General features: G+C 40.6%; 1 protein-coding gene across 1 annotated transcript in view; it reads right to left on the bottom strand.

Moving 5' to 3' along the window:
• Window positions 1–405: 405 nt before the first annotated feature.
• The window catches only part of LOC136425925 (uncharacterized), a 28580-nt gene continuing 5281 nt past the window's right edge, over window positions 406–23704 (bottom strand). The window contains exons 10-43 of the mRNA XM_066414849.1: window positions 23228–23439; window positions 22794–22932; window positions 22249–22481; window positions 21577–21715; window positions 21154–21291; window positions 20122–20341; window positions 19798–19937; window positions 19297–19519; window positions 18857–18996; window positions 18517–18639; window positions 18031–18215; window positions 17454–17634; window positions 16993–17088; window positions 16441–16682; window positions 16025–16109; window positions 15628–15844; window positions 15274–15416; window positions 14600–14810; window positions 14209–14336; window positions 6899–7573; window positions 6564–6644; window positions 6003–6127; window positions 5812–5873; window positions 5247–5392; window positions 4922–5031; window positions 4592–4650; window positions 4074–4222; window positions 3560–3577; window positions 2835–3263; window positions 2516–2575; window positions 1959–2399; window positions 1437–1555; window positions 1190–1248; window positions 406–929 (exon numbers count right to left, since the gene is read on the bottom strand). Coding sequence (XP_066270946.1) covers window positions 890–929; window positions 1190–1248; window positions 1437–1555; window positions 1959–2399; window positions 2516–2575; window positions 2835–3263; window positions 3560–3577; window positions 4074–4222; window positions 4592–4650; window positions 4922–5031; window positions 5247–5392; window positions 5812–5873; window positions 6003–6127; window positions 6564–6644; window positions 6899–7573; window positions 14209–14336; window positions 14600–14810; window positions 15274–15416; window positions 15628–15844; window positions 16025–16109; window positions 16441–16682; window positions 16993–17088; window positions 17454–17634; window positions 18031–18215; window positions 18517–18639; window positions 18857–18996; window positions 19297–19519; window positions 19798–19937; window positions 20122–20341; window positions 21154–21291; window positions 21577–21715; window positions 22249–22481; window positions 22794–22932; window positions 23228–23439 — 5768 coding nt within the window. The 3' untranslated portion in view covers window positions 406–889. The remainder of the gene's footprint in view (window positions 930–1189; window positions 1249–1436; window positions 1556–1958; window positions 2400–2515; window positions 2576–2834; window positions 3264–3559; window positions 3578–4073; window positions 4223–4591; window positions 4651–4921; window positions 5032–5246; window positions 5393–5811; window positions 5874–6002; window positions 6128–6563; window positions 6645–6898; window positions 7574–14208; window positions 14337–14599; window positions 14811–15273; window positions 15417–15627; window positions 15845–16024; window positions 16110–16440; window positions 16683–16992; window positions 17089–17453; window positions 17635–18030; window positions 18216–18516; window positions 18640–18856; window positions 18997–19296; window positions 19520–19797; window positions 19938–20121; window positions 20342–21153; window positions 21292–21576; window positions 21716–22248; window positions 22482–22793; window positions 22933–23227; window positions 23440–23704) is intronic.

Genomic DNA, 23704 nt, shown 5'->3' on the forward strand with positions numbered 1-23704 from the left:
TCAATTACGTATTGTCTGTGTTCCAACATTGATGCTGATCTTCTGTGTGTTTTATTCTAATCCCCCTTTGTGAGATTACTTTTGCAATACACTTATTCTATTAGTTCACCATGCATCTAATGCATTTTTAAAGATACTCGTTGCAGTCAAATGAAGTTTTGCATATGTAAGCCTGTTGTCTAATCAAATCTGTGTCAGAGGTGCAACGAATAAACGAATTTTAATAAAAAAAGGTGTATGTACACTTTCAATGGCTTTCATTATTATTATTATTATTCATTCGTTCATTTATTTAGTAAAGTGTACATATAGTATGGATCATTTCATATAATACATGTACAAGGGAGCGATTAAAGTACATGAAATACGCTATCGAGTGCGGCGGATCAAATGATGAAACAAAAATTCTGAGAGCCGGATGCATATTTTTATTTAGTGTTTGGCATTTCTTCTTCTTCTAGCTAACATGAAATAAACACTTTAAATTGCGGCTTATAGCTTGTAAACAATGCAGTAACTGTAAGTTGAAAACTAATAGACTAACTAATAGATTAACTAATAAGAATAATGTGCATATGGCTTTGGCTATTGTATAATCAAATGCATTGATTCATGAATTTTGACAACATGGTTCAATTAGCTATTAGTCCAAAACTGTAAATCGTTTCGATAAAATGTAGCATGGACATTGATGTCTTAAGTAGAGCTAAAAATATAAATGGTGCAGAATTAAACACCAACTTTCATTTTACGTAAAGTAAGGCATTACCAATGTAAATGCAAATACCTGTACACGATTGATATCTACGTTTTTATCTTAATATGCAATCCCTGTACAATATTACTTGGAACGTTATATATTTCAAATTATTGTCCCGTTCAGTTCAGTTCAGTTAATTTCACTGCTATCACCCTCTTCGTCCTCGTCTCTGAAATAACAAATGATTAACCTGTCAGGTGAAGTTTGAGGGAAATGCGTAATGAATGCAATTTTTTCTTAATCTAAGGATGGACAAATAAAGGTGGACATCAAACGATTAAGTGTTCGTAATAAAAATGTTGCATGAATTCGTCTAGGAAGTAAAAATATAGTTTTTAATTGCTGCAAAAAGTGGTGCCAAAGGAATGTAAAGGCAAGTCCATGGTATTTGGTAGTAACAAAAACATACAAAATTTTAATGATACTTACAGCAGCATTGCTACCTCTAAGTCTGTAAACCCTTCAATGTCTCCTATTAGGTCCATCAGCTGAAGAAGAAACAAGTTGTCAATGGAATTTTCCTAAACAGTGATAGCCTACAAATGCTGATGAGGCACTGACTTATAATTTATATGAAAGTTGTCAGCAACGTTGTCGATCTTAGTTCTGGAGAAAAGCTAGGTTTACGTTCCTGGGATTAAATCTATATAGCCCTCAATATACAAAGAACTTTTACCTGTGAGGTAATGTTGTTCGCGGCAGTTGCGTATGCTGCCTGGTCCATCAGAATATCATCGCTGTTTTCCATCACCACGAAGGATCCTGCCATACAGTCTATCACTGGGGGTGGGATAGCTGTGAGGCGGTAAGAGACGTAAAAACCAGTGAGTATAAGATGTCTACGTGCAATGATGCTACTTCCGAAGGACCCTTACGAGTCTCGAGATTAAGGATGCTTAGCATTGATATTCGGGTGGGCAACTTTTCTTCGCAGCCAGGGGCTGAATTACGACGAGATTACAGCTGACGGGGTGGAACCACAAGGGTCTGGAGCGGCTGCCATTCGGCGCTAACTCAGGTGACCTCAATACGATAGTAATTGCTCGAGTTGCGGCCAAAGAACGGAAAAGTTATGAGCAACATATTTTGACCAAACGCCGTTTAAAAATATCGACGGCCAAAAGTGCAACATTTTATCTCTTCGAACTTAAAAACAATTGAAGGAAAAATGTTTCGAAGCTGTAAAACAAGTACTTACGCTTTTGACAGATGTATCCTTGAAGGTCAGCACAGACTTCGGGATTCCAGCCGTAAAGAGGGGTTCCTGAGGGATCCATGGCGGCACAAAACCTCAGGTCTGTCGGCCTGCTTGCAGGATTGTAGGTGTCAACCCACAGCTGGTCGATAAGAACCTCCGATCCATCGGAGTATTCCCAAGCCTGCACGGGAGGGTCGTACCCAATGCCAACGCCAAACGCAGTACCACTAAGGGAGGAATTCTTCGAATTCCGGATGATGAACGCCAGGAATTCGTGCGTGGTTCTGTTGCTGACGTAGACTGGCACCGCACCGACGTCATCGCAAGCGATCTCGAAGTCTTCGAAGTTGATGTCCCTGCCGTCGCCGACGCTCTCGTTGAAGAACACGTAACACACGTCGTTGTACGCGTAACCGTTGTCAAAGCTATCAGTCAGGCAAGCTGTTGTACGATAGATTTGAAGTATTAGAAAGGACAGAATAAATTTTCAAACCACTTCTGAACATATCTAGTTTGAAGAAATTAATAAGGTAATCAATATAAAAAACGGTACTTACGCTCGATATCAAACTGTGGCGTCGCAGGCGTTGTTGGTGGTGGTGTTGTAGAAGGGATTGCTACAAAAACATTTCAGAAATAATGTTAAAAGTTCTGCAACACACTGATTCATAGTGATTAGTTGCTTATCAAGCATTAGTGTATATCTAGAACACATCTTATGCCCGGGAATACGTTCAAGAACATCGATGGGTGAAGAAGAAGATGCTTAGTACCCTGTTGACAAATGTATCCATCGATGTCTATCTATGACAAATCTTACGCCCAACAGGACTTTCAAAAACGTCAATGCCAATGGGCGAAGAAGAAGATGCTTACCCAATTGACAAATGTATCCATCAAAGCTTTCGCATGGTGCCGGGTCCCATCCGTAGGTCGGAGTTCCTGTGGGGCTCATTGCCACACAGTGATCCATGATGGCCGGGTTTGTCGATGGGTCGTAAGAATCCACCCACAGTTCCTCTATCAGTACGTCCGAGTTGTCCCAGTACTCCCAGAGGGCCGTTCCTGCGTTCCACTGAACCCCGACACCGAAATCAGACCCTGTGAGGGACTTGTCGGTTTGGATGACGAAGACCAAGAAGTCATGAGTGACGTTGTCGGTGATGTATACAGGTATACCGCCAAGTCTACTGCAAGCGTTGTTGAAGTCTTCGAAGTTGGTGTACGGACCGAGACTCTCGTTGACGAAAACGTAACAGATTCCGTTGTAACCATACGAAAATTGAAACCTACTCGCAAAACAAGCTGTTGAAAAAGACATGGAACGGTATGAATAACTGTTCAAGTTCAATTCGTCGTCATTGAACCAAACATGTACGTAATATCATGGGAGAATATTTCTAGAGCAAACAGATTAGATATTGTAGGAGCTGCAGTATCACCCTTTTCTTGTATTTTCGTTGTATTACAGAAACACGTGCTCTTTTGCCGTCTGTAAGACTTTTGAAATAATATTTTTGAACTGCAAATCTTAATGCCTCTTGGTTATATCAGTGAATAAAAGAACGACTCTGAAAATAACTTGACAGAACAAGACTTACGTTCAAGCTGGTACAGTCCTGAAAATGAAAGAGTTAAGTCGTTAGATACAGAGGTTAAAGGTCTTCCGTATACATGATGCTGTAATCAAAAGAAGGTGGCTGACTTTTGAAACTACTTGTAATGCTCGGGTCACATCAAACGAAAAATAAAAGTGTATCAAGAAATTTACACAAATTACGCTAATGGCTATTTGTTTACGTTTTGTGTGTTTTATTGTCTTAACGTTCACGCAAACCGTGCCCAGCCGGGCGCCGGTTTAGAAATGTGATCCTTGCATAAGATTAACATGTCCAATGCCATTTTGCTATGTGCAGCCAGATAGGTCAATTTTATTTGAGCCTGTGCTGCATGTCATGTACGTTCTTAAATCTGTCGTTAGTTTTGTTAACATATCGTTAACATTGTATTTTTCTAGCTAGTGGTAACCGCGGTTCCTTCGTCGAGGTAGGGTGACAAACCGAAACCTCTTATTTGAGAAAATGACAATTGATAATTAATGGCTGATTTTCTTACTTGGATCATCGAGATGGAAGAGCGTTCCGTTGAGATTCCCAAACCTCCCAGTCATATTGGCAGCAATCAGCGCGTTGTACTTCTCAATGGCCACAGAGCGGTTTGGCATGAAAATGAGCAGATCAGCCAAGACGTACCCGTTTTCTTCCCTAAAAAGTTTTTGGACATGATTATCTTCATTCGCATTCAACACGATCTAGCAAACATGAATGGACTATAACAAAAGTTACAAGCTGTTGCATACACTAGAATGCTTTGGAAGCCTGGGTTCAGTTGTCTAATTTTACTGTTGTATGATTAGCATTGTGTAATGACCATGCTTTTGTGCAAAAAGTTTATTCGCACATTGCGGATTATGTGCGTTCGTGGGTCGTAGGGGAAATGCAATTTCTCAACAAACTTTTAGTAGAAATGTTGGAAATGTAGGTTTGATCTATCTCCATTTTTCTTTTATTATGAATATTGTTAATTGTCCTCAAAGTTCAAAGCATATATGATAAGTACTGTCCAGCACTCACGTGAAATTCTTGACAAGAGCTACGGACGCGTCTTCAAGATGCAGTGCTTCCTCTAACACCTAAAATAGATTTGCATAAAAGATGTAGGGTAACTAGTCGTATCTATCTATGTATCTATCTGTACGTTGATATTTTGTTCTGTGCCCTTTATGATGATTTTGATGAAACCGTCTTACTACATACCTCAAGCAGCAAGATGTTACCAAAAGTCAAACGTGGAAAGTACTTCATGTATGACATAAATGCACAATGAAAGCATGTTCTCATAACCGCAATGATTTAGAAAACACTTTTCCTCAGAAAGGTATCAATACAGCAAGGATAACTTACGTTCAAATGAACGCTATTGTGTAATTCTTCATATTCCGTTGTGCTGACATTGGCGTAGGCATCGTTCCAGGGAGTGTCATACAAATAAAAGAAGCCCTCTAGTAGAAAATCTGAAAATAAGATGCAAATGTTTAGCAAAGATTTGAAAAATGGTCGTTCGCAACAAAAGATGCACAAAAAACCCAACCAACTTTAATGACATACTCGTCAATCGAAGGATAAAAACAACCTACATTTTGTAAAAAAAAAATGGATTGATTTATCTCGTAAAACCTTGAATGCCACACGAAAGGGATGGAAATTCAATTAAATGACAAGAACCAACCGAATTGCTCCACTGTAAGAGATGTGTTGTCAACTGTGAGGTTTCCGAAGGATCCTGAAGACACAGCATCCGTCAGAGTGACGGCCAAGTCGTTCAGGTTGTTTGAAGACGTAGCAATGATCAGCTCAGCGACAACACTACCTTGTCTGCATAACAGATCATAAAACATCATAAAACAAGATACGATTCTATAATTATTCTTTTGAGATACCGGTTTTTGACATAATACGGTCAAGTTTACATGTGCAAAATATTTACCATAGGTAATGGTACTGAAGTACGGATACAAAAAACAATATCATGATAATCATCATCATCATCATCATCATCATCATCATCATCATCATCATCATCATCATCATCATCATCATCATCATCATCATCATCATCATCATCATCATCATCATCGTCCTTCCATCTATCATTCTTCCTCTTATTGTTGAATAGGGGATTATGAAGTTCAGTTTCCTATAAGATTTTACCATGTAACTGTTATTATACGTGACTGATGAATGTCTTCAACAAAATTTTACCATATTTTCAGATTCTAGCTTTTTGCACTTACCTTAAAGACTTTACTGACACGCCCAACAGGTCATCTATTACATTGCTAAAAGCTTGCAACGCCTGAAATATATGAGAATGTTAACGATAAGGACAGGATAACAATTTGAGATTCAGTATGATCCATTATCAAAAGTATTCAAAGATTTTTGACCAGGAAGACATTGAAAGAAACAAAAGTTTGTGTCTCACGTTTTCTTTGATCTCAGCTCTTAGTTCTTTGAACTCTTGAGAGCTGTGGTTCAGATATGCTCGTAGCCATTGCCGGGTGAGTGACAGTTCGCTCCGCAGCACTTTTCTCACGACACGCAGATCATCTACATAAATAGGAGGGTTAAGCAATGCTTACATGTATAACGTACAGTCCAACATGTGCGAGGTACCACCTGTGTAATGACCATCTGGTCACTTTCTAGTGGTCCTTTAGATTATTGTTTCCATGGGCCCGGCCATTTAAAAGCCTTGTACACTGTCACCAATGTCGCAAGGTTCATTGAGTGATCACTATTGACTGGTTTGATGTAGTAAAGTTTGACATATCTTATGTAGTAAGCAAGTAGTATCAATAAGGTTATTGTTATTCTGACGATGATAGAAATGCCAGTAAGGAGCGTTGGCGCAAATTTGGTTTGTTAAAGGCGTAATTACAAGAGTCAAATAAAGAAATTACAAATTTTCTGCATGCAAGGTTTGGCATTGTTTACGCATCCTATTGTATTCTACATGAAGATCCGGTGGATTAAATCGACTTACCCTTAAGAAGTTGAACTAAGTCACTGACAAAGTCCTGTCTATTCTCTCTGTTAAGGGCAGCCGAGACAGTTGTTGGGGGAGCTGAAAAACGGAATAGTCAAACTGTTGTAGCCAAGATAGAAAAGACAGATAACAAAATGTAACAGTAAAATCGCAACAAACCAGGTGCGCAGATGTAACATTGAAGTTCAGAATGGGCACATATACCTGGTACAACTCATGCCTTTACACGGATTAAAAGGTCATAACAGCTTAATCAAAGGAGCACACAACAGCTTAAAGGCTATGGCGGTGCTAAGGTTAAAAGTTGTGGCTGTGTTTTCTGCTTATTCTACCGGTGCTTCCTTGTAAAGTTGTTGCCTCCTCTGTAGCAAAAGCAGTTGTTGCTTCCTCGGTAGCAGATGCAGCTGTTGCTTCCTCTGTAGCGTTAGCAGTTGTTGCTTGCTCTGTAGCGTTAGGAGCTGTTGCTGCTTCTGTGTCGGGAGTAGCTGTTGCTTCCTGTGTAGCGTTAGCAGCTGTTGCTGCTTCTGTGTCGGGAGTAGCTGTTGCTTCCTGTGTAGCGTTAGCAGCTGTTGCTGCTTCTGTCTCGGGAGCAGCTGTTGCTGCCTGTGTAGCGTTAGCAGCTGTTGCTGCTTCTGTCTCGGGAGCAGCTGTTGCTTCCTGTGTAGTGTTAGCAGCTGTTGCTGCTTCTGTGTCGGGAGTAGCTGTTGCTGCCTGTGTAGCGTTAGCAGCTGTTGCTGCTTCTGTCTCGGGAGCAGCTGTTGCTGCCTGTGTAGCGTTAGCAGCTGTTGCTGCTTCTGTCTCGGGAGCAGCTGTTGCTGCCTGTGTAGCGTTAGCAGCTGTTACTTGCTCTGTAGCGTTAGCAGCTGTTGCTGCTTCTGTGTCGGGAGCAGCTGTTGCTTCCTCTGTAGCATTAGCAGCTGTTACTGCTACTGTAGTGTCAGCAGCTGTCGCTGTAGTGGGAACGGCTGTTGTTTCCACTGTAGTGCCAGGTGTGGTAGATCCTGTAGCTAAAGAGGGAAACACGACTATTTCATATCATGTGTCCCAAGACCACTGTCTCCCTTGGTCAATTGAGCGATACATATTTGTTTCATTTGATATATATGATGTATTACTCAAAATAGTCAAGACATATCTATCTAAATGTCTAAAATCAATCCAATATTACACGTTGTCCCAAAAGACGTTATAGTGAGGACGTTATTAATTAGTCCAGATATGACATTATTGTTAGACGTTTGAGTAGGTTATACATTCAACCAACCATCTGGTAGAAGACAGTTTTCTTCCGGTAGAGTCGGACAAATGGAGTCCTGCCAGTCCAGACCGAGGGCCAGAGCTCGTTCCCCACATGTATCATTTATCTCATAACAAAATGAGCGACATGGAAGTCTGCAAATTAAAAACATTAAGGTTATGTCGTTCTTATAACATTGTGCTTCCAATCCATTGAAATAGACGGAATGATACAGCAATAATAGTGGGAAACAGACAGATACTTTGTGACAATGAGAAACTTTTGGTTAACAAAGTCTTTTAGATCTGTCAGGATCGATTCAGCACCGTTTGCTTTAGACATGTACACATTAAGGTACAGGTTAGCATAGTTCCATTTAAAACAAATCATTTGTCCGCGGGTAATACTCACATTTGTCCTTCAGACGTGCATTGTGGGAATAAAATTGAACACAAGAAGAAGTTCAAGTCCGGATGACAGTCACTGATGTTATCGTATGTTGGGAACACTGTCGGGGCAGCCTGAAGAGCAAAGCCATGAGATGGCCACTGCACGAGGTTCGGGAAGGATGTTTGGGAGTACGACAGACCCGTACAACGGCTGTACCGGATGGGCTCGCATCCTAAAGTTGAGAGGTAATTGAAACAGTACGATTCAAATGACAATCACTTTTGACAATCATGTCTACAAGGGAAAAACAATGCTTGCTGTTTGGTTGTTAACTAAAGTAGGCTAATAAGCCCTGAAGTGGTCACAGTACTTGCATGACGTACAAGATATGGTTATGAGCTAACAAGCAAAAAAATAAGACCCAAAAAGTAGCTGTTGAAGAAATAGACATAATGCATGTCTTGAATTGATTAGATGAATTAGGTTGTTGGCGTCTAAAACGAAGACGAAACGAGCTAACCTCCTTTTGGAGCAACACATCCCTGAGGATCATCAGCTTCGGGAAAACTGACACAACCATTTGGATCCCATCTAAGGCTGAGGGCATTTGCCCTGGCTGCGCATGCGTCGGTGACGTTCTCACAGAAAGAGCGACATGGAAGCCTATCAAGGGACAGAAGGGCAAGTGATTAGCAGTACATCTCCTGTGACGTCGAACAGTTACGCTACCGTTGCTATTGCGCCCAACATTTTGACAGGCGCTATTAATCAAATATGCCTAGAAACACATAGAAAGAACATCATTACTTGAAAGTTCATCTGTGTTGGAAAGTGTCATTATGATTCAAAGTTGAACTGCACGTGCCAACAAAAAAATTGGACTTACCAAGTGGATTGCTCATTCCTTAACAAAGACTGGAGCTGATAAGTCGAAACTTTTGAGTCCAATTTTGTGTGTGTGTGTGTTGGCAATTGCAGTTCAACAGAAAAAGAACATCAATTAGAGCTAATTGTTTCGAAAATGGAAATTGAAATCCTTTACCTAGTTCCTGTTGGTGTACATTCAGGGAAGATAACCGAGCAGAGGTAGAAATTCAAATCACGATGACAGTCTGCGATTTGGTCAAACGCCTGAAAGCTTCCCGGGGCGAGGGACATGGTAAGACTCTTCCCCCAGCCGAGCAGATTTGGATAGGTGGTGACGTTGTACGGCATGGACAAACAGCGCTGGAACTCTATTTTCTCACATCCAGGAGAAACTGAAATGAAATATTTGTAAAGTTCAATCATTCATGTCAAGGCGTACTTTGTTATGATATAACCTACTAATGACTAAACTATAGCCAGCCTATATAGAAATATATGTATACTAGGAAGACGTATATTTTTAAACATATTCTTCTGTTAATAGCAACGTCAGTGTAAACTATTCGTTTTACCTTGTCCTTCACACAAGCCGTCGGATAGAGTAACGTCGTCAACCCCAACTTCCCCGTCATCGGCTACGTCAGCGGCCAAAGCCACCTGTAACAAAATGACAACTTCAACTTTCCTTTTGCCACAAGGATCAATGGACACTAATTACCATTATGATTGTTGATGATCACTCAACAAGAAATAGAATTATAAGTAATGTACTCATATCTCCTTGTTTTTGGCCATATCAAAATTCGAAACAGTATGCAATGCATACCATGCATCCAAGTAGCAGAAGACCGTTCTTTTCTTTTGACATAACTTTTATGGTAACATTAACATAAAGATTACCTTGAACCAAGGCCACCCTTTGTTGATGTTCAGACTGACTGCTGACCACCCCAATCCATTTTCATCATCATCATCATCATCATCAGACGATTGTCGCCACGTGAAGTACATGTAATCTTCCGGTCCTGACACGTACACGGTTAGCCTGCTGCCGACACCTCTCACCAGATATCCCAGCTTCAGGCACTTGTTGTCCGTGTACATCGTCGGGCTGGTCGGTTTTGACGAATATCCATCCAACGATAGATACATGCCTGGGCCATTGAAATACAACAGTTGAATTAAGTTACTTCGAGTAGTTACCTTTTAGGACATTACATTCACTACTCTGTGTAGCCAGTTATCTGGAATCTGGGAGCTGTCCATGTAACGATTCCTGATTGCAACTTGAAAGTCGCAACTAAGAATTGTTACATGGTAAAAAATATGTCAGTGCCATCCTTTATCCATAGGTAAGTAATGTTTTGCTATTTTAAGGATACGTATGATCTATTTTCGTCCTATGTTATGTTTTGCAGGAAATGGGCACTCTTAGTCATCACAGTGCATAGTAATCGATAAATTCTATTGAAATAATGACCTAAGTTAGAGTCGTTTCTTGGTTGCAGCATATGAACCTGGCTGTTGTTGCCGATTGTCCACCCACACGTATCCACATCAAATGAGCAGTCGAATTCTGAAACAGGAATAAGAAATTGGATTAACAATCATCTACTTTCAATTGATTCTATCTACATGTACGAACAAACACTATTGTTTTGTAACTTTATCTGATTGGTCGAAGTGCCAAGTTGATGTGTTAGAAATTGATTATCTCAATATTAGCACTTCATCGTTATTCTTGATATCATCTTGAAAGTTCAGGGTACTATGATGCTGTCTTTTTTGTTTCGAGATGTTCAATTGCAGAAATTGGCCCTAACTGTATATGTATCCTAAAATGTACATGCATGTTAAATTGTGAATTTGATAGATTAAGATGAAATTTATTATTTTTCATGAAAATTCCATTCAGGCGACAGTGTAATTACACAATACCTGTTATCAGCTTGCATGTATCCTTCTGGACGGAATCCGGAAAGATGCTCTCACAGATGCTCTTTGTAAACTCGAATCCAATCTCCGTTATCTCCCGGGAGCACGTCTGTCTGACCTCTTCACACAGAGTACGGCACAAGGGCTGGCCTCGTACACCGTCCCTGACGCACTCGGGAACCGCCTGTGATTACAATCGATGGGATTCATGTGTTAAAGAAGCCAAAATATGTATACAGATAAAGAGGGCATGAAAATTGTCGAGACACATTTACGAAAGACAGTTGGCATGATAATGACTATGCACTGACTGCTTACGCTTCTTTATTTCGCCAAAAAAGAATTTCGCCATAACATGTCTTGTCCTGTATATCATGGGCCCCATTGGAAACCAACTTTTTCAAGTTGAAGGAGCAACCCAGCCGTATTGTGATGAAATTGAAAGACAACTGAATAGAAAATAAACAAAAAAGGACATCGTGCACTGCTGATGAACTCAGTGAATCAAGGATTGTACGGTTGCATTTATTTTCAACATTATACAATTTGTATAGCTTTAGAATTCATACAAAAATACAAAAGCTAAAGGATGGCGTAAACCTACCATGTGGCAGTAGAGGAAATTCAAGTATTCATGGCAGGCTGTGTCAGCGAGAAGAGACACATTTGCATGTATGTCGGACTCTTCAACCATCGTTACGTTCTCCTGTCCAAGGTAGTTTGGAAACGTTGTTCTGTTGTACGGAACTTCATCCTGGCAGAACTCCAGCTCAATGGGCATGCACGTATCTGGAAATAATAATTGTATTACACCACAACATTGCAAACTTTCCATTATAACACCTTAGGTATGTTGATATTCGTTATGTTTTGTACCACACCTTCTACAATGAAAAGTCATCACAGTAATGAATGTTGATTTTACTGTATTGTGTACTGCTTCGTTTGGTTTTACCTAGATATTCAAGTCGATAATATATTACTGGAAAGTAGTTGGTATTGCAGTGTCTTTACAACTTTTCAACTTGGTTCCGACTACAAGGCTACTTACAGCTGCTGCAGATACTTTCGTCATCATTGAATGGACAGAATCTGTCTCCATCACAGAACTGCCAAGCGCCCACACAGCTTCCGGGAGATCCGAAACACTCGTACGGCCAGCCATCGCACGTCTCTGTAAGGAAGATAAAGTCATAATGTTCATATGCATATCTTTCTGCTTCAATTGAATTGCTACATCCTACAATGAAGTGATTCCCGTGGCAAAGTTCAGAAGATTGTACAGTGTAGTTGAGGTGATGGTGTACCTGTTAAATGAATCAAAGGTATAGGTCTGATGTTTCTAAAGTCGAAGTAATTTATAATTATGAAAACATTTCGGTACCTTCAGGAGCGATGCAGTCCTCTTCATAGCTGCTTGCCGGCAGCGTGGTACAGCCGGAAGTGTCCCACGTAATACCGGCGGAAAGGGCGGCCAATGCGCATGCGTTATTGATCTCATCGCAGAAAGAACGACAAGGGAACCTGTGAACAGGGATGGATAGGTGGGTTACGATCTTTTTATTACATGAACAAAGCGGACATGGGATAAACCTTTGAACCTAGATTTTAGATATCGGTCACTGGTATATTAATTCAGGCCATCCCCGGAATTGCTGTAAGCAAAATTATTAAGAAGAATTACTACAAATGCTGAAAATGGCATATTCTTGTATTCTGCCACAATGGTAAGACCTAGTACTCAATAGTTTGCAAAGATATACAATGTAGATTATCGATATCAATATCAAATGTATCTCCGGAAGACCGGAACACAAAGCTTACTTGACTCCAGACACCAGTGTGCAAGATGGGAAGTACAACGAGCACAAGAACAACTCCAGGTCCTTGTGGCAGTCAGAAATCTGGTCCAGAGCTACAAATATTGATGTAGCATTTCCAATGGCGTCCACTGGTCCCTGCCATCCTTGCCAATTCGGGAAGGACGTTGCAGAGTAGGACATGTTTTGGCAACGGTCGTACGGCACTGGTACGCAATCCAAGAGTCCTGTGGAAGTTGGAGTATCCGTGAAAGTTAGCTGATCTAATGCTATAACAACTATCATTACATGGATTATATGGACGTTGATATTTATAATAGAGAAAACTTTGTTGATTCATCATTGGGCAGTCGATGGATGAGTTACACTCAATGTTGTACTGATGTTCCCAATTCTAACTACAAGATAACAAATTTACTTTTTTGTGTGTGCCTAATATCATCATATTTACGGATGACTGTCTTCAAAGGCATCAAAAGTTGGTGATGGAGACTTCTAAACTTTGGCAAAATAAAAAGCTGACATACCTTCAGGAACGATGCACCCCTCTTCATAGCTGCTTGCAGGAAGAGTGGTACAGCCGGCAATGTCCCATGGGATACCGGCGGTAAGGGCGTCTACTGCGCACGCGCTGTTTATCTCGTCACAGAGGGAACGACAAGGGAATCTGTGGAGGGGGTACATATTTGTACATATTTGTAAACAGCTTGTCATTGCAACAGACGATAAGGGAGTAAACAGAATTATCGGAATGGTTCAAATGGCATTTCGAGGATCTGTTATACTGCCTAGACTCGTAATGTATACCTGACTGTGTACAAATAGGACTTTCTGACTCGTCCGACAAACGACTTACTTCAGTCCATTCGCTGTACAAGATGGGAAGTACAATGAGCAGAGGAACAATTCCAGGTCCTTGTGGCAGTCAGAAATCTGGTCCAGCGCTTCAAATATCAACGTTGCATTTCCAATGGCGTCCTCTGGTCCCTGCCATCCTTGCCAATTCGGGAAGGACGTTTCGGAGTAGGACATGTTTTGGCAGCGGTCGAACGGTATTGGCACGCAATCTGGGGGTGCTGTGGAAAGAGAAACATCAATTTTAGTCACAAACATTATGAGCAATATAATCTTACAGTTTTGTACATCAATACTACAGGAAGAAATTGTCACCTACCTTCATCAGTGGTACGAGGTGTTGGTGTTGAAGGACTGATGGTGGTTGTGCCCACAGGAGTTGTAGTCATAGATGCTGGAGAAGGGGTACAACGAACGGACTAGTATTATGATACTTAATTTCAAGCTGAATGTCTTCATCTATGTTCAAATCATTACGTCAAGATAAGTTCAAAGTTGATAGACGTTTCAGTTCGATATGAATGTGCATTCAACCTACCATCTGGTAGAAGGCAGTCCTCTTCAGGTAGAGTTGGACAAATGGAGTCCTGCCAGTCCAGACCGAGGGCCAGAGCTCGTTCCCCACATGTATCATTTATCTCATAACAAAATGAGCGACATGGAAGTCTGGAAATTAAAAACATTAAGGTTATGTCGTTCTTATAACATTGTGCTTCCAATCCATTGACATAGACGGAATAATATAACAATGATAGTGGGGAAACAGACAGATATAGATACCTTGTGACGATGAGAAACTTTAGGTTAACAAAGTCTTTTAGATCTGTCAGGATCGATTCAGCACCGTTGGCTTAAGACATGTACATATTAAGGTACAGGTTAGCATAGTTCCATTTAAAACAAATCATTTGTCCGCGGGTAATACTCACATTTGTCCTTCAGACGTGCATTGTGGGAATAAAATTGAACACAAGAAGAAGTTCAAGTCCGGATGACAGTCACTGATGTTATCGTATGACGGGAACACTGTCGGGGCAACTCCAAGAGCAAATGGTTGGGATGACCACTGGACGAGGTTCGGGAAGGATGTTTGGGTGTACGACAGGCCCATGCAACGGCTGTACCGGATGGGCTCACATCCTAAAGTGGAAAGGTAATTGGTAAGTGGAAAGGTAACTAACTCCAAAGCTTCAGGAAATAATTACTCTTGACATCCATATCAACGGTAAAAGAAATGCCGTATCTACTGTTGACAACAAGAGCAGAAAATGATGAAGACACAATTTACAACAACAATTATAGAAAGCACACCCTAGTTAGAAAATAATTAAATTTGAATTCATTTCAATTCTAAGATGGTGTGGATATATAGGACCTTGAAATGTCGACAACTTGTCACTCTTCGTCAAGAGGCTAGACTTGGACAATTACAGAATTCGTTGTATGTTAACAGTGTAGTGGACAGAGGTACATGCCGGGTTTATATCAATAAAGATTCTTGTTGTCAAAATAGAAACTAGGAAAGTAAACAGATGTCTAAAGTTATCATCCTTTAAAATTTATAAGTTATAGGTGTAGAAAACCAAGGACGAGACGAGCTAACCTCCTTTTGGAGCAACACATCCCGGTGGATCATCAGCTTCGGGAAAACTGACACAACCATTTGGATCCCATCCAAGGCTGAGGACATTCGCCCTGGCTGCGCATGCGTCGGTGACGTTCTCACAGAAAGAGCGGCATGGAAGCCTTTGAAATAACGAAAAAGCACGTGTTTAGAAATGGCGTATGATTCTTTCAATCAATTGCAAAGTCATGAATGTTAATGCTGAGATGATTAGAAAAATGTGCATCAAAATCTCTTGGAAACAGTATTACTATTTTTAGTATACGACATATATTATTGAAACACATAAATCTGACATCAAAATTGTAAGTTTAGGAAATAGAAATCCTCTACCTTGTTCCTGTTGGTGTACATTCAGGGAAGATAAGCGAGCAGAGGTAGAAATGCAAATCACGATGGCAATCTGCGATTTGGTCAAACGCCTGGAAGGTTCCCGGGGCGAGTGACATGGCAAGACTCTTCCCCCAGCCGAGCAGATTTGGATAGGTGGTGACGTTGTAAGGCATGGACAAACAGCGCTGCAACTCTATTTTCTCACATCCAGGAGAAACTGAAATGAAATATTTGTAAAGTTCAATCATTCATGTCAAGGCGTACTTTGTTACGATATAACCTACTAATGACTAAACTATAGCCAGCCTACATAGAAATATATGTATACTAGGAAGACGTAAATTCTTAAACATATTCTTCTGTTAATAGCAACGTCAGTGTAAACTATTCGTTTTACCTTGTCCTTCACACAAGCCGTCGGATAGAGTAACGTCGTCAACCCCAACTTCCCCGTCATCGGCCACGTCCGCGGCCAAAGCCACCTGTAACAAAACGACAACTTCAACTTTCCCTTTTCTTACAAGGATCAATGGACACCCATTGTCATTATGATTGTTTACGATGGCATTTTTCTTATCAGTTAGATCGTAAAATATAAATTGAGATTTCAAAGGAAAGTTGATCTTTGAATGTATAGATGAAAAGTATCTTTCGCGCATATCTGGGGATATGACCCAGTATAGATTTTGATTAAAGGCATGCCTTCGATCTCTTTTTTTGCCATTTTCCCTTTTAAACCAGCACGGAACCTATAGTTGCAGCAGAACGCTCTATTTATATGACATACCTTTAATAATACCAAAGGTAGATTACCTTGAACCACGACCACCCTTTGTTGATGTTCAGACTGACTGTTGACCACCCCTTTTCATCTTCATCATCATCAGACGATTGTCGCCACGTGAAGTACATGTAATCTTCCGGTCCTGACACGTACACGGTTAACCTGCTGCCGACACCTCTCACCAAATATCCCAGCTTCAGGCACTTGTTGTCCGTGTACATCGTCGGGCTGGTCGGTTTTGTGGAGTATCCATCCAACGATAGATACATGCCTGAGCCATTAGAATACAACAATTGAATGAAGTTACTTCGAGTAGTTACCTTTTAGGACATTGCATTCTCACACCTGTGTAGCCAGTTATCTGGAAGCTGTCCATGTAACAATTCCTAATTACAACTTGAAAGTCGCAACTAAGAATAGTTACATGATACAAAATATGTCAGTGCCATCGTTGATCCATAGGTAAGTAATGTTTTACTATCAAGGATATCTATTTTCGTCCTATGTCATGTTTTGCAGGAAATGGGCACTCTTAGTCATCACAGTGCATAGTAATCGATAAATTCTATTAAAATACTGACCTAAGTTAGAGTCGTTTCTTGGTTGCAGCATATCAACCTGACTGTTGTTGCCGATTGTCCACCCACACGTATCCACATCAAATGAGCAGTCGAATTCTGAAACAGGAATAAGAAATTGGATTAACAATCATCTACTTTCAATTAATTCTATCTTCGACCAAACACTATTGTTTTGTAACTTTATCTGATTGGTCGAAGTGCCAAGTTGATGTGTTAAATATTGATTATCTCAATATAAGCACTTTATCGTTATTATTGATATCATCTTGAAAGTACAGGGTACTACGATGCTGTTTTTTTTTGTTTCGAGATGTTCAATTGCAGAAATTCGTTATTGGCCCTAACTGTATATGTATCCTAAAATTTATATGCATGTTTAAACTGTGAATTTGATAGATTAAGATGAGATTTATCATTTTTTATGAACATTCCATTCATGCGACAGTGTAATTACACAATACCTGTTATTAGCTTGCATGTATCCTTCTGGACGGAATCCGGAAAGATGCTGTCACAGGTGCTCTTTGTAAAGTCGAATCCAATCTCCGTTATCTCCCGGGAGCACGTTTGTCTGACCTCTTCACACAGAGTACGGCACAAGGGCTGGCCTCGTACTCCGTCCCTGACGCACTCGGGAACCGCCTATTATTATAGGATTCATGTGTTAAAGAAGCCGTAGTACATTAAAGATATGATTCTAAAGAGCACATGAAAATAGTTTAGACACATTTACGAAAGACAGTTGTCATGATGATGCACTGACTGTTTACGCTTCTTTATTTTGATAAAAAAGAATTTCTGCATATTTCAACATGTCTTGCCCTGTAGATTCTGGGCCCCCTTGGAAATAGAAATTTATGGGTTTAAGGGATAAATGACCTGCGATGACATGAATAGATAAATGAATTAAAAAGGACATCCTGCTCTGATTATGGACTCAGTTAATCAAGGATCTTACGGCTGCATTTATTTTCAACATTACACCATGTGTACGGCTTTAGAGTTCATACAAAATGCTAAAGGTTGGCGTAAACCTACCATGTGGCAGTAGAGGAATTTCACGTATTCATGGCAGGCTGTGTCAGCGAGAAGAGACACATTTGCATGTATGTCGGACTCTTCAACCATCGTTATGTTCTGCTGTCCAAGGTAGTTTGGAAACGTCGTTCTGTTGTACGGAACTTCATCCTGGCAGAACTCCAGCTCAATGGGCATGCACGTATCTGGAAATAATTTCCTGAATGTATTACACCACAACATTGCAAACTCTTTATTGTAACACCTTAGGTTTGTTGATATTCCTTTATGACTTGTAGCACACCTTCTACAATGAAAGAGCAGCACGGTAATGAATGCTGATTTTATTGTATTGGGGTAAGACAAATTATAACACGCAAGCTACGTTTAGTTTAACTTTACATAAACGATATTCTATTTATTCAAGTTGATGATATATTGCTGAACGTAGTTGGTATTACCGTCTTTTTACAACTTCATCTTTGTTTTGTTTCAAAGACTACTTACAGCTGCTGCAGATACTTTCGTCATCATTGAATGGACAGAATCTGTCTCCATCACAGAACTGCCAAGCACCCACACAGCTTCCGGGAGATCCAGAACATTCGTACGGCCAGCCATCGCACGTCTCTGTAGGGAAGGTAACGTCATAATGTTCAATATGCATACCTTTCTGCTTCAATTGAATATCTACATCCTACAATGAAGTGATTCCCGTGGCAAAGTTCAGGAAAGTGTGCAGTGTAGTTGAGAGGTGATGGTTTAACTGCTATATACATGTATCAAAGGTATAGGTCTGATGTTTCTAAAATTAGAATAATCTATAATTATGTAAACGTTTCGGTACCTTCAGGAGCGATGCAGTCCTCTTCATAGCTGCTTGCCGGCAGCGTGGTACAGCCGGAAGTGTCCCACTGAATACCGGCGGAAAGGGCGGCTACTGCGCATGCGTCATTTATCTCATCGCAGAAAGAACGACAAGGAAACCTGTGAACAGGGATGGAAAGGTGGGTTACTATCTTTTTATTACATGAACAAAGCGGACATGGGATAAACCTTTGAACCTAGATTTTAGATATCGGTCACTGGTATATTAATTAAGGCCATCCCCGGAATTGCTGTAAGCAAAATTATTAAGAAGAATTACGACAAATGCTGAAAATGGCATATTCTTGTATTCTGCCACAATGGTAAGACCTAGTACTCCATCGTTTGCAAAGATATGCAATGCATATTATCGATATCAATATCAAATGTATCTCCGTAAGACCGGAACACAAAGCTTACTTGACTCCAGACCCCAGTGTGCAAGATGGGAAGTACAACGAGCACAGGAACAACTCTAGGTCCTTGTGGCAGTCAGAAATCTGATCCAGAGCTTCAAATATTGATGTAGCATTTCCAATGGCGTCCTCTGGTCCCTGCCATCCTTGCCAATTCGGGAAGGACGTTGCAGAGTAGGACATGTTTTGGCAACGGTCGTACGGTACTGGTACGCAATCCAAGAGTCCTGTGGAAGTTGGAGTATCAGTGAAAGTTAGCTGATCTAATGTTATAACAACTATCATTACATGGATTATATGGACGTTGATATTCATATTCATAATAGAGAAAACTCTGTTGATTCATCATTGGGCAGTCGATGGATGTTGTACTGATGTTCCCAATTCTAACTACAAGATAACAAATTTACTTTTTTGTGTGTGCCTAATATCATCATATTTACGGATGACTGTCTCCATAGGCATCAAAAGCTCTAAACTTTGGCAAAATAAAAAGCTGTCATACCTTCAGGAACGATGCACCCCTCTTCATAGCTGCTTGCAGGAAGAGTGGTACAGCCGGCAATGTTCCATGGGATACCAGCGGTAAGGGCGTGCACTGCGCACGCGCTGTTTATCTCGTCACAGAAAGAACGACAAGGGAATCTGTGGAGGGGGTACATATTTGTGTGTAAACAGCTTGTCATTGCAACAGACGATAAGGGGGTAAACAGAATTATCGGAATGGTTAAAATGGCATTTCGAGGATCTGTTATACTGCCTAGACTCGTAATGTATACCTGACTGTGTACAAATAGGACTTTCTGACCCGTCAGAACAAACGACTTACTTAAGTCCATTCGCTGTGCAAGATGGGAAGTACAACGAGCACAGGAACAACTCCAGGTCCTTGTGGCAGTCAGAAATCTGGTCCAGAGCTTCAAATATCGATGTCGCATTGCCAATTGCGTCCTCTGGTCCCTGCCATCCTTGCCAATTCGGGAAGGACGTTTCGGAGTAGGACAGGTTTTGGCAACGGTCGTACGGGATTGGTACGCAATCAGGGGGTGCTGTGGAAAGAGCCACATCAGTTTTATTCACAAACATTGTGAGCGATATAGTATTACAAATTTGTATATCAAATCATTACGTGAAGTAAAATTCAAACTTAATGGACGTTTCAGTTTAATATGGATGTACATTCAACCTACCATCTGGTAGAAGGCAATCCTCTTCAGGTAGAGTTGGACAAATGGAGTCCTGCCAGTCCAGACCGAGGGCCAGAGCTCGTTCCCCACATGTATCATTTATCTCATAACAAAATGAGCGACATGGAAGTCTGTAAATTAAAAACATTAAGGTTATGTCGTTCTTATAACACTGTGCTTCCAATTCATTAAAATAGACGAAATTATATAACCATGATAGTGGGAAACAGACAGATACCTTGTGACGATGAGAAACTTTAGGTTTTCCAAAATACGGTAGATATTCATAATGTTTATTAGATAAATGACAATAATAGTCATTTCTTAATCAAAGTTAAACTGCAATTGCCAACATAAAGAATGGCCTTACCCAAATTTTCGACTGATCAGCTCTAGTCTATGTGTTAGCATTTGCAGTTCATGTTTCATTTAATACACCCAGACAAAATTACCGGATTGCTGTTCCTGCGTACGATATTGTAATACTAAACACTTTTCGATTGTTTGAGTTAGATCAGTATGGATTATCAATGACACAGATCTGTTAGCTTTCCGCCGTCCAACCAATGAAAGCTATTTCCCAACTTCCCAGGATACTCACATTTGTCCTTCAGGTGTACACTGGGGAAAGAAAACTGAACAAAAGAAGAAATTGAAGTCCGGATGACAATCACTGATTGGGTCGAACATTGCAAACGCTGACGGGGCAGTCTGAAGAGCAAAGTCTTGAGTCGGCCACTGGAAGATATTCGGGAAAGATGTTTGGGAGTACGGCAGACCCATGCAACGGCTGTACCGGATGGGCTCACATCCTAAAGTAAAGACAGATAATAATATCACTCTAATGATGTCTAAAGCTTCAGGACTACGGTGATACAAATAATTTGTTCACAGACAACAGCGGAAGTACAACTGCTGTCGTCTAGGCAAAAGTCAAGTGCTGACATAAATAAGAGTAAGATAGAATTGTTTGATTAACTTGTCAAGTGGTTTCTCAAATCATGGAAGACGACCTTCGCGAAATACGTATTCAAGACATATTGTACTTCATCCAAAGAAATGTACCAGAATTCACGAAGACATGGTTCTATGTATACCTGTTGGCGGCTGTGCGATCAGAGAGCAGTTCGGATCGTCGTCCTGGTCGGGAAATACGTCACATGAAAATGGTAGACCCAGCCCCACAGGCGTGCAGCTTGCGTTGATTTCCTCACAGACATGCCTGCACAACTGTATCTGCAACGTTGCATAAACGTCACAATATGATGCAAATTGCTAGTACCATAACTATGTGCCTGCAATTTTAAGCAATGCCTAAGTATACTTATAGCTGTGCTAGCCTCCGATGCAGACTCCTCCCGGCTGTTTTCTTTTTCAAGTTATTGTTTTTATGCTATTACCATTTTTTTCTAATTGCTGGTCCTTCCCGGCCAATAAAAAGAAAAAAAAATGTAATAGTAAAACTGGAACTTAGATAAATAAATGAAAACAGCCGGAAGGAGTCTGCAACGGAGGCTATGGCTGTGCATCACTACTGTGGTGCATAGGTTAAACCAGGACTAGGACTAGACATCTTTGTTGGGGCTTTTGTCCTACATGTGTATTCTTCTTCTTATTGCATTTTCTCATGTCCATGTTTACGATACATTACATTACATGATAAGTTGTGAATGGTTTAATGAATGGATACATGCACTCTGAAACAACTAAAATGCAAGAAAATGGTCGTCTACACAATATCATCGATTCGCAAGAGCCCTTTTTCTTACCTGCATGTCATTCTCACACTGAGGCAAAAACATCCTGCAAAAGGCTGTGTAGACGTTTGGGTAGCAGCTTGTTGAAATGTTGCCCAAGACCGATCCGAAAAGGAAGTACTCTCGAGAGGTTATCATCTCCTGGAACGACAGATGACCAAAGGCGTTCGGGAATGATGTAGAGTTGTACCCGGTGAGGGGTTCGCATGTGCTCTGAAGGGCTTGTGGAAAGGGTTCACATGCACCTGTGGAAAAGTAATATGGCAAACATCAATACAATGGTTAAGCCTTGTAATTCCTGTACTTCCTAGCTGCATAGATAATGATATAAGTGTAAAACAAATAAACGTTCAGCTGATCTTTAAATGATGTGATGCAAGAAGAACGTTTTCATTTTGTTTAGAATCTAATCATTAAAAATTGAATTTTTTAAAACATTTCTAATACAATACTATAAGTGGATGGAGTCGCACTCAATCTCAAATATTCCCTAAAAGAACGTATCTCAAGGTGATCTTCGTACATTATCAACATGTCAACTAAGTTTTTAAGTTTACCGGGTGTTGGCTCAAGACATTCCTCGTCATTCCTGCTCGGCAGATCTGTACAGCTTCTCGGCCACTCCTCACCGATAGCTTGCAGAGGAGCTTCACAACTTGCTTGAACTTCATCACACAGTTCTCGGCATGGTGGGGTCTGAACAATAGGATTAAGGAGATTTAACCTACCTAATTTCTTTAGCTTTGCGGGTCAAGAAGATGTGACTTTCTTTTTGTGATGTTGCAGTGAAAATCTCTGTTACGAAACTAGATCATGTGGAAGAGAACCTAATTTCTTTAGCTTTGCGGGTCAAGAAGATGTGACTTTCTTTTTGTGATGTTGCAGTGAAAATCTCTGTTACGAAACTAGATCATGTGGAAGAGACTATATCATCATCCACCATGCGAGAATGCTAGGTGCGCCTGACAAATGTTAAAGGTTTATAACTTACTTGTTGGTCATCCTCACACTTTGGAAACAAAGTCGTGCACATGAGGAATGAAAATGACGGGTGACATCCCGATGCTCGGTTCAGGGCAAATGCAGCTTGAAGAGACGCTGTCTGTGTGGTTTGGTTCAGGTAGTTCGGTAGCGATGTGTTCTCATATGGCAGAAGATGGGTACAAATGAACTCTGCTGAAGGAGTGATAGATTGGCAGACTCCTGTACAAAAATAAAACAGAACATGAATCTAGATGTACGTGTGTGTGTGCGCGCGCCCGTGTGTGTGTGTGGGGGGGGGTAGAACCTTAGCCATTTCCACAATAGGGTATATGCCTATCATAGTGCCCCACAGGTTAACAATATTTCTGATTATATTATGTTGGCTATGGAATGCTGTGCAGTATATGTGATGTGTTTATTGAATCCAACATGAAAACATCTTTATGAAAGTATTAATTATAAGATAAGATGAGAAGGGTAAAAC

The sequence above is a fragment of the Branchiostoma lanceolatum genome, chromosome 19, assembly GCF_035083965.1.
Source record: "Branchiostoma lanceolatum isolate klBraLanc5 chromosome 19, klBraLanc5.hap2, whole genome shotgun sequence".
Taxonomy (NCBI): Eukaryota; Metazoa; Chordata; class Leptocardii; order Amphioxiformes; family Branchiostomatidae; genus Branchiostoma; species Branchiostoma lanceolatum.